At 35.5% G+C, this 14888-nt stretch overlaps 1 protein-coding gene and 1 non-coding gene across 2 annotated transcripts; both read right to left on the reverse strand.

Moving 5' to 3' along the window:
- Positions 1–10034: 10034 nt before the first annotated feature.
- On the reverse strand, positions 10035–11132 carry LOC107921644 (uncharacterized). Its single transcript, XM_016851475.1, has 2 exons — positions 10785–11132; positions 10035–10157 (listed from the first exon to the last, which is right to left on the reverse strand). Exons 1-2 carry the CDS (start codon positions 11130–11132, stop codon positions 10035–10037), a joined length of 471 nt encoding a protein of 156 aa, XP_016706964.1.
- A 3421-nt stretch (positions 11133–14553) lies between these two features.
- Positions 14554–14660, reverse strand: LOC121212021 (small nucleolar RNA R71). Its single transcript, XR_005907233.1, has one exon. It is a non-coding gene; the product is annotated as a small nucleolar RNA R71 (small nucleolar RNA).
- Between the last annotated feature and the right edge of the window lie 228 nt (positions 14661–14888).

Below are 14888 nucleotides of genomic sequence, written 5' to 3' on the forward strand. Positions count from 1 at the left end.
GCTTCTGAGATGGACCAATCGGCTTCAGTTGAGTAATTCATTGCCTCCTACTCTGTGTCCCCTTCCTAAGTGTCTCCTCAAGTGTTTAAATAGGCTTTAGAATGCCTAAGAGCCCTCAAAATTGGCCTTTTCTGAATAGGGTTATACTTGGGCTCGATAGGGACACACCCGTGCGCGATAACTCCAACCCGTGGTCAAGGCTGTTGGACAGGCACGAGCGTGTAGTCTACCTGTGTAAGTCGTGCTTCGATCCGACCAAAGGGACCCGACCGTGTGACACGACCGTGTGACATGCCTGTGTGAGGAAGTCCAGGCCATGTTTATTTCCCACGTGGGTCCATTTTCTCTGTTTTCGACTTGTTTCTCGCTCTTTGTACTCTCCTATGCTTACCTAAGTGTAGAACATGAAATTAAAGGATTAGGAGCATCGAATTCACCAAATCTAAGGAGAAACCATCTATTAATACGCTAAGCATGGGATAAAAATATGTTTAAATTACGATTTATCAGTTTGGGATTTCTAAGTGGAAGCAACAACGTATAATCCACATGAAAGAAATTAGATTCTCATACAATAAGTGAATACTTTATCAGTTATCTAGAGAAAGCTAACCATATTTTAAGAATTGTAGAAACTGGTAATGCTAGATTTTTTTAGAATGATGATGTTTATAGGAGTGTTTCAAAAATAAGTTGTAAATATACAAGAAACTATAGTAAAGTTTTTTGTTGGAATCTAGTGCCCCTAGTGTAATGATTTTTTCTATATGTACTTTTAATTTTTCAAACAAATTGGTTTAATAAAATATCCATTTGTATCACTGATATCTTCGTATATTGTCCTCAATGGTTTTTTCATACAAATCAAATGAAGAAAATATTGACTAATATTAGTAGATAACCTAAACATGTCTAATCAAAATTGAAAAAAATCGATTGGCAAACTAATATTTCATTTATCAAAATCTATTTGAAGAGATACCTTTTCTTGGGTAACGAAGCTGAGGACTCCTAAAAGATAGAGACATAGATGTGATTGACTAGATTGACAATACATCGGATAGGACCCAAGTAGAATAGATCCTAGATTTGTTTATAGATTTATTCACTTGTGACATTCATAGTGTGATGACTTGGCATCACTTGTAGCAGTTATTCTAGGTCATTTTTGCACTTAAAGAGTTTGTTTTCTAGCACTTCTATAATTAAATATCGCATCTGGCGGTAGTAGTAGGTTAGGATTAAAAGGTAATAAAAATAAGTGTTTTTACACATTTTCTACTATTTCGATGACTCACAAATCCAATTCGAGCCTCATGAGTGACAAACGAGCTATTTAAGTGTGTAGGATACCATTTGAGGTCCAAGAATACAAGGAATAATGATCGGGCCATGAGACAAGGGGCCCAATATGTGATCGATGCTGCCAAGGACTAGGAAAGCACTCGACGTTATCACAAGGAACTACCTCTTGTCACACCGACGCGATAGTATTAAGAAGATATAGCACAACGTTGACATTGGGGCGAGAAACATTCCCATGTCTTGGTGACGTAACTTGGCATGGAAGAAAATGGTTGATTTCTTTAGTTGACATAATTGGGAAATTTCCATATTTGGACCCTAGCTTTTAGCATAATATACTATTCGGTGGTTTTATGTGTATCTCGGGGTACTTGATCACCAAGTAGGCTGTTCTCTATATAAGCAACCTTAGGGTCCTGGGATTGTAAACAGTTTTAGACTTAGACATTTTTCTATTCAATTTTAGTTTTCTTTTCTTTTTATGTTCGTGTAGTCGGAACCTTTTTATTTTGATGTGAAGAAAATTTCAAGGAAAGATTACTCCGGATCCGTGCTTAAATATAATTATCAATGAGCATTCTCCTATCTCTTTCTTTATTATTTTATTTATGCTTTGTTAACTTGATCAATTAACTATAGTATGAATGTTGGAATAATTTATTGTGTTTATTTTATATCTTGCATGTTTCGATTATTTAACTAATTAATTAATCAAGTCGATTAACTAACAAAAGAATAAGGGTTCATAATAGGATTAATTGGTATAACTTATGTGTTCTTAATCTGTTAGAATTGATAACCTTAATAAGTAATCATAAGGGAGACGAGATCGGGAGAGAAGTCCAACTGAGTAAATCGTAGTTATCGAGCAAAGAAAGTAAGGTTGGAAGACAAGTGAGTATTCATCGATTAATTAATTAGTAGAGTTGAGAGGTAATACTAGTTAATTAATAGATAATCCATATTAAAACCTGAATTTTGAAATTAGTTAATCTTCTGTTTATTAGTTAGGGATTTAATAGATCATAGACTAGAGGCTCGTGTTGTCGACACTAGAAGTAGGAAAGTCCCTTAAGTTAATTTAGGTTTAATAATTTAATTATTTTAATAAATATATTAATTTGGACTTACACTACTAATTCATGACTTAATTAGATTAGTAATTATTTTCTATAATTAATTTAATAGTAATTTCTCCAATTTGCAGTCCCTTGGGTATGATTCTCGAAATACTTTTTGGTGTTCCATTGTAATACAATAATATATTATAATTTGACCTGTACGATTGCAGACACTGCCAATTTAATTTAATATATTTTTGATGTTCTATTTTTACTATTAATGTTCACATGTTTATAGGCAGTCATGTGACATACCTTAATTTTGAGTGTATGATGGATTATGTATGTGTGAATTGTATACTTTGATATAAATGAAAGCCTGAGTTCAAATAGATAAAGAATCGAATGTTGGTTTGTTGGGTATACGACTTTTGCATTATGTAGCATTATTCCACAATAGTGAAATTTACAATCCAAACAAATGGTAAATGATATCCTCCCATTAGCATGACATGATAGATGAAAAGTAATGTGGCCACCAGTTTTTTGTCTTAGGATAAATGATTAAATTACTATTTGATAGTTATTGACTTTTCATGAAGAAAGATTTAATGCCACCATGAGATAAAATACGATCACACTGAGAGAAAAAATTTATCCCAAAGAGATTAAGGATGCCTTATGAGGGTAACACACTTATGACAAGGTAATTGGACGGGCACTTGAAAAGTATCTTTTGTAATGATATATAAAAAAGGAGAGCTCAGTCATAATACTTTAGTGGATTGACGTCTTGACTAAATAAAGTTGTAATTAATAGGTGAAAAGTTGAAACTTAATTAAAAATTATTTAAGCCTTAATTAAATATATCCAATAAGTCTCTCTGGTAGCTCGAGATAACTAGAAACAAATTTCATGTAGAACCAATAATAAAAAATGAACGAAAAGGATGAAGTAAGAGAAATTGCATGTATCACTATCTGTAGTGAATGTTTTTTCTCACTAAGTACAAAAGATGACTTAGAAATTAATTTAAGTTCTTCAAATTATTATTTAATCAATTTTTAACTAAATAATTGAAGATCAAAGTGAGAATTAAATTAATTAGTCATTAAGGATTTGTTTAATAAGATAATTAAATATGTTTTCCTCATGGATTCTATTACTGTACATTTGCCATGACTTTAACAAAATAAAAAATGGGTTGAGAAAATAATTTAATTGCCGACGGATACTGTACGTTGCCATGGCCTAGTCATGGTTTTACACATTATTTCCCATATTTATTATCTTGGCAGACTCTATTGGTTGTTATAGTCTATCCATTGTCTTACACTTGTAATTCCCATGTTTAATGTCCTGGCAGACTACCCAGTGTTATCTGTCTCGACGGACTGTATTAGTTTTCATAGTCAAGCTATGATCTTACACTTTAAACCTTTTTGAGGTGCCACCTCGAATGTAACACCCCTCACCCGTATTCGACGCCGGGATAGGGCTCGAGGCGTTACCAGGATTTCACGTTCATAAACATATTAAATCAAGTCACTAAGTTGCGCTTCAATTTAAAACTTTTCAAATTTTGTATATCATTTCCTTTAAATAGGCCTTCGAGACCTAAAACATGCCTAGAGGCGGTGCGGGACAAAATCGAGAATGTTTGATAAACTTTGGGCACCTTGGAAAATTTCTTTTAACTTGAAGTGTCACACGCTCGTGTGACTTGGGACACGCCCGTGCAATCACCCTGTGTCCAAGACTTGAGCATTCTGTCAAATTCGCACGACCAAGACACACGCCCGTGTGTCTAGCCCGGGTTCATTTAACAGAACTACCACTTTAGATGCAGTGGACACACGACCATGCCAAACGCCCACGGGTGTGGCCCTTTGTGTCACACGGCCTTGGTACACGCCCGTGTACCCAACTGTGTAGACCCTATTAGGCTATTTTCCAAGCCTATGGTCACCCCCTTTTAACACTTATACTTAATGAATATTAAAAACAAAGTAAAACATAATTATGCTCTCATAAATGATCTTTGCAAAAACTTATTGCATGGAAGCCCCATATCATTGGTTTCGTACATGTTAGGTTATTTCCCATCTTGTATTTATGTGTTGTCATACCACTTTAATACATTCAAGATTGGCTCGTTCTTATGACTCATTACCAATTGGAATTCAACCATCGAACATGATTATAAACTTGCATGGAAATTTTGTAGGTCATAGCCTACTTCAAAACAAGCCGATCTCTATGGCCATAAACAAAAAGATAGATTTATCTTTACAAGCCCTCATTTGGCGAATCAAATGACACATATAACAAAATACTCAAAAGACCTATACATGCCATTGAAAAATTTAGAAATGTCTTTATACCAAAGCTGCTCTACTTGATAGTATGCTGACTCTCCAACCGTTTTCCAATCTTTACAAGTCCTCGAGCTTTGTGAGAGACAGGGAAAAGAGAGGGGGTAAGCATTTACATGCTTAGTAAGCTCAAATGACCGGTGTCGAAACCATTTTTATTTTGAGGAAAAAACGGGAATCGACTAATAAAACAAAGTGTGGAGTCGCCACCAACCTTTTTTATTTTGGTGCGATTGGATCACCTAATAAAACATTTTATTTCATTTAAATCCATTTTGGTCTACGTAAATTTAAAAATGGGTTCGGGAGTTGGTTACGTATGAGGAAGGGTTAGCACCCTCACTACGCCCAAAGATTGGTACCATATTGATTACATGCTTTCCTTATGTCTAGGGTTTTTTCAAAAAAAAAATTGAAATTTGATTCCTTTTAAAACATTTGAGTGGTTTAAGCTGGTCATCAAAACTTTCTCGTTTCAAAGGTATAAAGCATCACATCTAGCACGATAGGACATGAGACTTTATACTTTTGAGAACACGATTGGGTTGACTTCCAAAAGCTCTTAGGTCAAAAATTACAAAAGGGTGTCCAAATATTTAGTCCAACGAAAAATCAAAACCCAGCACGGTAGGGCACGATTTCTCGAATTTCTAAATACTGAACATTGCCTTATTTTAGGATTTTTTAAAAAGATTTGTAAACTCAAAACATATTAATTTTATTTGAAATACAATGGAATAGTTGATTTTAAAGAGTTGGAAATTATAAAGCAACATTTATAAACCAAAGGAAAAAATGAAAACATGGGATAATATGCATGCATAACGTACAATACTTGATAAGTGCAGATAACATAACCTTATTTAACCAATCAAATCAAACAAACAATTAACTCAAAATATAACAAAATTCACTAGCATGGGTGAACAACAATTGATTTAATAGTACATAAAAACTAGTAAACGCGATGTAGCAAATATACATGAAATAACGTGAGGACAATTAACACATGAAATACTAAACAATATAAAACCAATATGATACTAAAATAATTTCTAAAAATGATGGACTAACGAGCAAATAACATATGCTAGAACTTGAAATAATTTATAAAGGAAAAACTAAGAATTTAAATATATAATTTAAAAAAAAAAGACATTGCAAAAACATTTGACTCAAATAAGGTGCCAAATATTTAGAAATAAAACATTTATTTAAAATTGACAATATCTATACAATAAAGATAATTTTTAAAAAACATGAAATGTGAAAAGATAACATGGGTATGAAATATGAAACTAAATAGGAATAAATTTTAGAAGCAATTGTATGCAAAAATAACATGGAATTAAAATATGAATTATAAGATTAAATTAATTCTATCATAAATTATAGATGTAACAGATTTTAAAACATAATTATGTATACGAAGAAAACTATATGTATAAAATACATGGATTTGGTGATGTCTATAGATCGAATATTTATATATATATCTATAAGAATAATTTAAATAATATATAAAACATGTATACAAAACATATTAGAATAACCAAAATATCTGTTAAAATATATGGATTGAGTCAAGACCCATTATATGTATGAAATAACATAACATTAATAGTATACATAGACTAAAATTATCTTTATTATGAATATTATATACACAACAATGTGAAAAAACATTTATATAAATAAAATATACAAAATGTGATGATGATATGACAAAAACAAATTTACAATAATAAAGAAACAATTACCAAGGTAGTTCAAAATATACAAATAAGTAATCAAGATTAAAAAATGACTATAAAATAAAAAACTTAATTAAAATTAAATGAAAACAAAAGGGATAATTTACAAATAAAATAACAAAAAAAAAATACCAATATGCAACGCGCACAAATGCTCAGTGACTGAAGTTGTAAATAATCTTGGTCTCAAAACGCAGGGTTTAGGCGCGGGCTGAACTGATATGATACCCTAATTCCAGGTGAAATTTAAAAAACAAATAAAGTGTAAATAGGGCCTAATCCAAAATCAGCACGAAGGAGAAGGGCCATGTGCACAAATTCCCCAATTTAAGTAAAGGAACGCTGATCCTGCCCGCTGATCGGGTCAACGCGCGGACCTTTACCCTTTTTGAACGGCGCCGTTTTTAATTCAGCCCTTAAAATATCATTTTTACTCATTTTCTTTTAAAACATAAGCAGTCCTTTGAGTTAAAAACAAGGGCACTACTCTGCTAGGGTTCATTTTGCCGCAGCCGACGAACCACCATCACATTTGGTGATCAACAGCGCGCAAACAGTACCTCGATCCTGCCATTGAAGGGCTCGACCACACCTAAAGGGATTTAGTAAGTGTATTCTTTCTCCTTTTCTTTTTTATTTGCAAAAACTTCAAATCTCATGTTATTTTTTTAAAAAAAAGGAAGAGAGATTTATAGAACAAAAAAGCTTTCATCACTGTTCGACCCCTCGCCCTTACCTCCGCATCTCCGAGGTATTTGGGCTCTCATCGGCATCGGTTCACATACTAAGAAATCAAGCCAACCAAAAAGAAAACAAATCGAAAGAGAAGGAAAAAAGCTTGAAGTCACCTTTGCTATTTTTTGATTTCTTTTCTTCTATTCTGTATGCGTAAAAAAAGAAACAGTACATTGTTTATGGCTTTATAGCCGAAATCCAAAAATAAAAATACAAATTTTCTTCTTTGTTTCGTATTTGCTGTTGTCCTCTTGTTTATTCATAGGTATGGAGGCTAGTTGGCGTGGCGGTACGTGGCACTCGGCGTAGGGTGTACGGAGGTGGCTCGTGGTGGTCGTACGGTGCTGAGGGTTGGGGTTTAGCTGTGGTGCAAGAGGCAGAAACCTTAGGGTTTCTGTTTCTAAAATATTTTGGGCCATTTGGGCCGATACAATTTTGGGTCTAGGTTTATTTTATTTGGGCTTGTATTGGGTTTGGGTTTAATTAATGGGCTGATGTAAATGGACTGAACTGTTAATGGACTGTTTTAATTTGGTTTGGTTTTTTTGTTTAGTTATTTTTTGTTTATTTTGCTTTGTCTTGGGCTCTGGCAAAATTGGCCTATTACAACTGCCCCTCTTTGCTCATTGTCGTGTAACTAGAATAGAGCAAAGACTTCAAAGGGGGCCAAATTTGCCTGGTTTCGCCGAATCATGACTTCTTTGGTGTTCTTCTTCTTCGAGGTAGCCTTGTTCCAATCCTCTACAACTTCAGGGGTATAGGAATTGTTGCCCCAATCTACTCCACTGTAACTCTAGAGAGACTAGCCTTGTAGCTCTTAATTTTCTCTACTGCAACTACTCCACTGCAACTTCAGGGAGATAAGGTTTACGTATTTTTATCCTCCTCAACTGCAACTTCAGAGAGATAAGGATTGTGGCTTTGATCTGCTCCACTGCAACTTCAGGGAGACAAGATCTGCTATCTTCAGTCTGCTCCACTGCAACTTCAGGGCTACAATTTCAGAGAGATAAGGTTTGTGGCTTCGATCTACTTCACTGCAACTTCAGGGAGGCAAGATCTGCTATCTTCAGTCTGCTCCACTACAACTTCAGGGAGATAAGACTTGTTACTTCAACACGCTCTACTGCAACTTTCGAGAGATAAGGTTTGCGTATTTTTATCCTGCTTTACTGCAACTTTAGAGAGAAAAGGATTTGTGGTTTCACTAGTTTGTTATGCCGCTCTCTGGGGGACATGACCTGTAGAATCAATTTTATGGGCCTATGCTTATGCTGAATGATTAGGATGCTTTGATCAGAATGAATTGAATGCTCCTAACTAGGTGTGTATGATGTTTGCATGAATGCAGAATGTCATGAGAATGATCCCTTTCAATATTTGGGTTGTTATTGCTCGTTGTTCATCAGGGTTCTATCACTGAAGTTTTATCCTGTCTCCTTTTCTCGACTGGTATCTTTGGCAGAAAAATCCAAAAATAATCACTATTTGCTCAGCTAGTTCGCTCTACTTCATCCTTAGGGAGACAGGATCTGTGGTTTTTTCTATCCATCCCACTACAACCCAAGGGTATAGTATTTGAATTTTCCCTCATCAATTCGGTCTACTACACCATTCCTCGGGTTTCACGACCAGACGTGTATGCCTGATATTTTCATGAATGTAAAGTATCATTTTTCTTTTTTCGAGAGTGACCTCCTTTTACATTGATCATATTTCATCGAAATTGTATCATTGACGCTATATCTCGTCTTTTTGTTCAATCACTATTTTGAACCAAAAATCCAAATAGATGGTCTCTACTTAAACCATTCTCACTCAGATATTTCCTTAACCTTGGTGAGTTCTAAATAACAGCCCTATTTCAAATTCTTGTATTATTTAGAAGATTTCCAAAGTAATATGCGAAACTCTTTTTGTGAAAGTATTATTAGTTCATTAATCATTATTTCAATGCGACATGCTTGCAAAAAATCATAGCAATGGATAAGAAACGAATTTAATTATGGCATAACTTGAAATAAATAAATTATCGAAGATAAAAATGAAAGTCTATTGGGGATGCATATCTTGAAAAGAAAAATATGTCAAAGGTAGCTGATTTATTATGAATAAGGTGAAGATTAGGTGCCCCTGATATTGCAGCCTGAATTTCTCTGTACGAACTTCCTGAAGACCAAATTAGACTTATTATGTGTTTAGGAGATCAGAAGCACTTTGTCAATGCCCCAAGATGTGGCATACCCTTTCCCTTGTCAATTCAGGTATAGCATGATCATCGCTTTCCCCATATTTGATCAACATCTGAGCTGCCCTTTTCAAGTTTTCAACTTAAATCCCCTTTGGTCTCAAGGCGCCCTTTGCGGGTTTTCACCTTGGCCTTTCCTTTTTTTAAGGAAGGTCTCAAAGTGCCCTTTGCGGGTTTTCACATTGGCCTCTTTCCCTCTTTAAGTGTAATACTTTTTGATTGAATCCGAATTCACTAGATTAGACAAATTTTTTCCATCCATTTCGGCTAGGATTAATGCTCATCCGGAGAAAGTTTTCTTCACCACATAAGGCCCCTCCCAATTGGGCATCCATTTTCCTCTAAAATCCTTTTGTATAGGAAGAATCTTTTTCAGGACTAGATCTCCCTCATGGAACTCTCCTCGGTGAACCTTTTTGTCATAAGCTCGCATCATTTTTTTTGATACATCTGACCATGCTGAATAGCTCTTAGCCTCTTCTCCTCAATCAAATTCAACTGATCATATCGAGACTGTATCTATTCTGCTTCATCTAACTTCAACTCTGACTAAACTCAAAGAGAAGGTATCTCCACCTTAATGGATAGAACTGCTTCCATTCCATAGACCAATGAGAAAAGCATTGCCCCAGTAAAAGTTCTGGTAGATGTTCGATAAGCATGAAGAGCGAATGAAAACTTCTCATGCCAATTTTTATAAGTTTCAGTCATTTTTCCCACAATCCTCTTGATATTTTTATTGGTTGCTTCTATTACCCCATTCATTTTTGGGCGATATGGTGATAAATTATGGTGTCTAATCTTAAACTGACTGTAGACCTCTACTATTGTGCTATTGTTCAAATTCAATGTATTGTCAGATATGATCCTTTCAGGCATCCCATATTGACATATGATCTCCTTTTTCAGGAATTTACTCACAGCTGATTTTGTAACATTGGCATATGAGGTCGCCTCTACCCACTTGGTGAAATAGTCAATGACCATAAAGATGAACCGATGCCCATTTAAAGCCTTCAGTGAGATTGGCCCTATGACATCCATGCCCCACATAGAAAACGGCCATGCGGAAGTCATAACTTGCAAAGACGAATGAGGTACATGAATTTTATCACTATAGATTTGACATTTGTGACACTTCTTGGCATAATTAATGCAGTCTCCTTCCATTGTAGACCAATAATATCCAAATCTCATAATTTGTCTAGCCATTGTGAAGCCATTAGCATGTGTTCCACAAACACCTTTGTGAACTTCTTCCAAAATTTTCTTGGCTTCCGCAGCATCTACACATCTCAATAGTACTTGATCCTTTCTTCTTTTATTCAGTATTTCCCCATGTAAGACATAATCACAAGCTAGTCTTCTCAACGTGCTTTTGTCATTCTCAGTTGCTTGATTAGGGTACTCACGATTTCTCACGTATCGCAATATATCTTGATACCAAGGGTGGTCATCTCTCTCCTCTTCCTCCATGTTGTAACAATAAGATGGGGCTTCACAAATACTCATCTGAATGGGTTTTGCATCTTCTTGTTTGCTCACATTGATCATGGAAGCCAAAGTAGCCAAAGCATTTGCCATCTGGTTCTCATCTCGCGGGAGATAATTGAAAGTAATATCATCAAACTCCTCAATTAACCCCAGTACCATACTTCGATAATTAATCAATTTGGAGTCCCTTGTCTCCCATTCACCTTTAAGCTGGTAGATCACTAGTGCGAAATCTCTATATACTTCCAACACCTTGATCTTGCGTTCTATGGCTGCCCGGAGTCCCATGATGCATGCTTCATATTCTACCATATTATTTGTGCAATCAAAATCCAATTTACATGTGAATGGATAATGATCTCCATTTGGGGATACCAAAACTGCCCCGATTCCATTACCCACAACATTTGAGGCTCCATCAAAGTTAAATTTCCATGGGTGACCTTTTGTAACGTCCTCTTCAGTAGCCACTACATACATTAATTCTTCATTGGGGAAATCAAATTCAAGGGCCCATAATCTTCTAGAGCTCTACTGGCCAGAAATCCTGCTATTGCGCTCCCTTTCATGGCCTTTTGACTCATGTAGACTATGTCAAATTCAGAAAGTAGAATTTGCCACCTAGCCATCCTTCTGTTCAAGGCGTTTGAATCCATCATATATTTTAAAGGGTCCAACTTCGAGATTAACCAGGTCCTATAGTACAACATGTATTGCCTCAACCTCCGAGCTGTCTAGATCAAAGCACAACACAATTTCTCGATTGACGAATATCTCAATTCACATTCGGTGAATTTCTTATTGAGGTAATATATCACCTTTTCTTTTCTTCCCGACTTATCATGCTGACCAAGCATACATCTCATAGAGTTATCAAACACTGCTAAATATAGTATTAACGGCCTATCTGAGCTTGGAGGTGACAGCACTGGAGAACTTGACAAGTACTTTTTAACCTTATCAAAAGCTATTTGGCATTCATCATCCCATTCTCCTAGGTTGTGCTTTTTAAGAAGATGAAATATGGGATCGCATTTCTCAGTTAATTGTGAAATGAACCGAGCAATATAATTTAGTCTTCCTAAGAAGCCTCGAACTTGTTTTTGAGTACGTGGTGGAGGCAATTCTTGTATAGCCCGAAATTTTTCTAAGTCAATCTCAATTCCCCTTTCACTGACTACAAAGCCTAGTAGCTTTCCTGATCTAACTCCAAAAGTACATTTCGCTGGATTAAGCTTTAGCTGAAGTTTTCTTAATCTCAAGAATAGCTTTCTCAACACTTTGATATGCTCCTCTTCAGTTTAAGATTTGGCAATCATATCGTCTACATAAACTTCAATCTCTTTATGTATCATATCATGAAATAAGGTCACCATGGCTCTTTGATATGTCGCTCCAACATTCTTCAGCCCAAACGGCATCACCTTATAACAGAACGTTCCCCACAAGGTTATGAAGGTAGTCTTTCCCATGTCCTCAGGATGCATCTTTATCTGATTGTATCCCAATAAGCCATCCATGAAGGAAAACAATGACTAGCTGATAAACCATAAATTATACATATTTTTACCCCATGTTTAATGTATTTTATGGATGATTTCTCATTAGAATTGGTGAATTATTTGCTCCTAATGCTTTAATTTCATGTTTTATACTTAGGAGAGCATAGGAGAGCGAAAGGAACGAGAAATGGGCCAAAAACAGAGAAAATGGGCCAAAGTACAAAATCAACACGGCCTGGACCTCCTCACACGGGCAGACCACATGGCCGTGTCAATTTGGCAGGCTCGAATATGGCCTGAAGTAATCGAACACGGGCGTGTACCACGGGCATGTCCCTACCAAGCCCAAGTTGAGTCCAATTCAAAAAAGGCTACTTGTGAGGGCTCATAGGTATTCTAAAGCCTATAAATACACCCTAGAAGAGGAGAAAAAGGAGACACGGAATAGGGAGTAAGGAATTACTCCAAGGAAGCCGATTGATTCATCTTAGAAGCCAGATTCATCATCAAGACTGAAGATCTCTCCTCAATTCCCCTTCAGGAGTTTTGGGTTTTCTTTATGTTTTGTATTCTTTATTTTTCTGAGATGTTTTCTTATTTAGTTATGAACTAAATCCCCTAATTACCTAAGGGGAATGAAACCTAAGATGAATCTTATTATTATTTTCTGAATCATATGATAAATATTTAACTTGTTCTTAATTATGTGTTCTTGATTCTTGTTTTGATATCCCAGGATACTGATTCAAGACAAGCTCTTACTCAGAGGAGGAATAGACCTTGTCTAAGAGTACAATTGTCATAATTAAGCGAAGTTGATTGCGCGGCTAGACATAGGGTGACAAGATTTTTCCGGATTAGGGTGAAACCTAATAAGGCGATCCATAGATCGAGTTAATGCAACCCTAGAGCGTTAATTAGAAAAAAGTCTCGATTATTCAATCTAGGGATTAAACGTTATTAGTCTTGAATAGGGATAATAACATAACTTAGGGATCTCTACGGAACAAGTTGAATGAATAAATCGTCCGATTTGGAGCCAGAATAACAAGTAAAGTCTAAGTGGATTTTTCCTTAGGTGTTGTCTTAAGTCAATCAATTTTTCCAAAAGCAATTCCCCAATTATTTTTTCTGTGCGTTCTTAGTTTAGATAATTAGTTAATTAAAACAACACCCCATTTTTCTTAGGCTAGATAATAAAAAGACAATCAATACTAGTACTTTTAGTTCCTTTGGGTTCGACAATCCGATCTTGCTAAAACTATACTACTGTTCGATAGGTACACTTGTCTACATCACGATAATAGTTAGTTCAAGAACGAGTAATTATAAATATTTAAAACCTATCACGAAATAACGCGATCAAGTTTTTTGGTGCCATTTATTTTACTTTAGGAATGCTTAATTTTTTTTTACTTTAGCCATTTATTTTTCTTGCAATTTAATTTAATTTAATTATTATTTATTAACTTACTTTTTCCTTTTCTTGGCAGGTTTTCATAGTTTATGACTAAAAGAAACCCGTCGAGACCATTACTTTTTGACAAGAAATCGATCGCACAGTACGTAGAAACCAAAGAGAAAAAAGGCGAAGCTTAAGATACACGGAAAACGAGCAAGAAGACGATACTCAACCCCCAATTGAAGAGATGGCTGAAAACCAAGGCAATCAGCTACCTCCTGCAATTACGGTTAATGAAAATCCTACTCCACGCACTATGTATGATTATGCTAAACCTTCTTTAACAAAAACTGAATCTAGCATAGTTAGACCTGTTGTAGCTGCAAATACTTTTAAATTAAAACCTAACACTATTCAGATGATACATCAATTTGTTCAGTTTGATGGTTTGTAGGATGAGGATCCCAACGCTCATTTAGCCAACTTTTTAGAACTATGTGATACATTTAAAATCAATGTCATTTCTGATGATGCCATTCGTCTTCGGTTGTTTCCCTTTTCATTGAGGAATAAAGCTAAACAATAGTTGAACTTATTACCACGAGGGTCAATTACTACTTAGGAACAAATGACCGAAAAATTTTTACTAAAATATTTTTCGCCGGCTAAAACGGCTAAATTACGTAATGATATCTCTTCTTTTGTGCAGATGGATTTAGAAACACTCTACGATGCATGGCAGAGATACAAGGACCTTTTGAGAAGGTGCCCTCACCATGGGTTACCGCTTTGGCTTCAAGTACAAACATTTCACAATGGTCTAAATCCTTCGACTCGGCAAATGGTTGACGCAGCTGCTAGTGGAACCATCAACAATAAAACACTGGAAGATGCCTATGAGTTTATAGAGGAGATGTCGCTGAATAACTATTAATGGCAAGTCATGAGGAAAAAGCCAACGAAAACAGCTAGCGTTTATAATGTCGATTCAGTCTCCATGCTCTCTAATCA

The sequence above is a fragment of the Gossypium hirsutum genome, chromosome A12, assembly GCF_007990345.1.
Source record: "Gossypium hirsutum isolate 1008001.06 chromosome A12, Gossypium_hirsutum_v2.1, whole genome shotgun sequence".
Taxonomy (NCBI): Eukaryota; Viridiplantae; Streptophyta; class Magnoliopsida; order Malvales; family Malvaceae; genus Gossypium; species Gossypium hirsutum.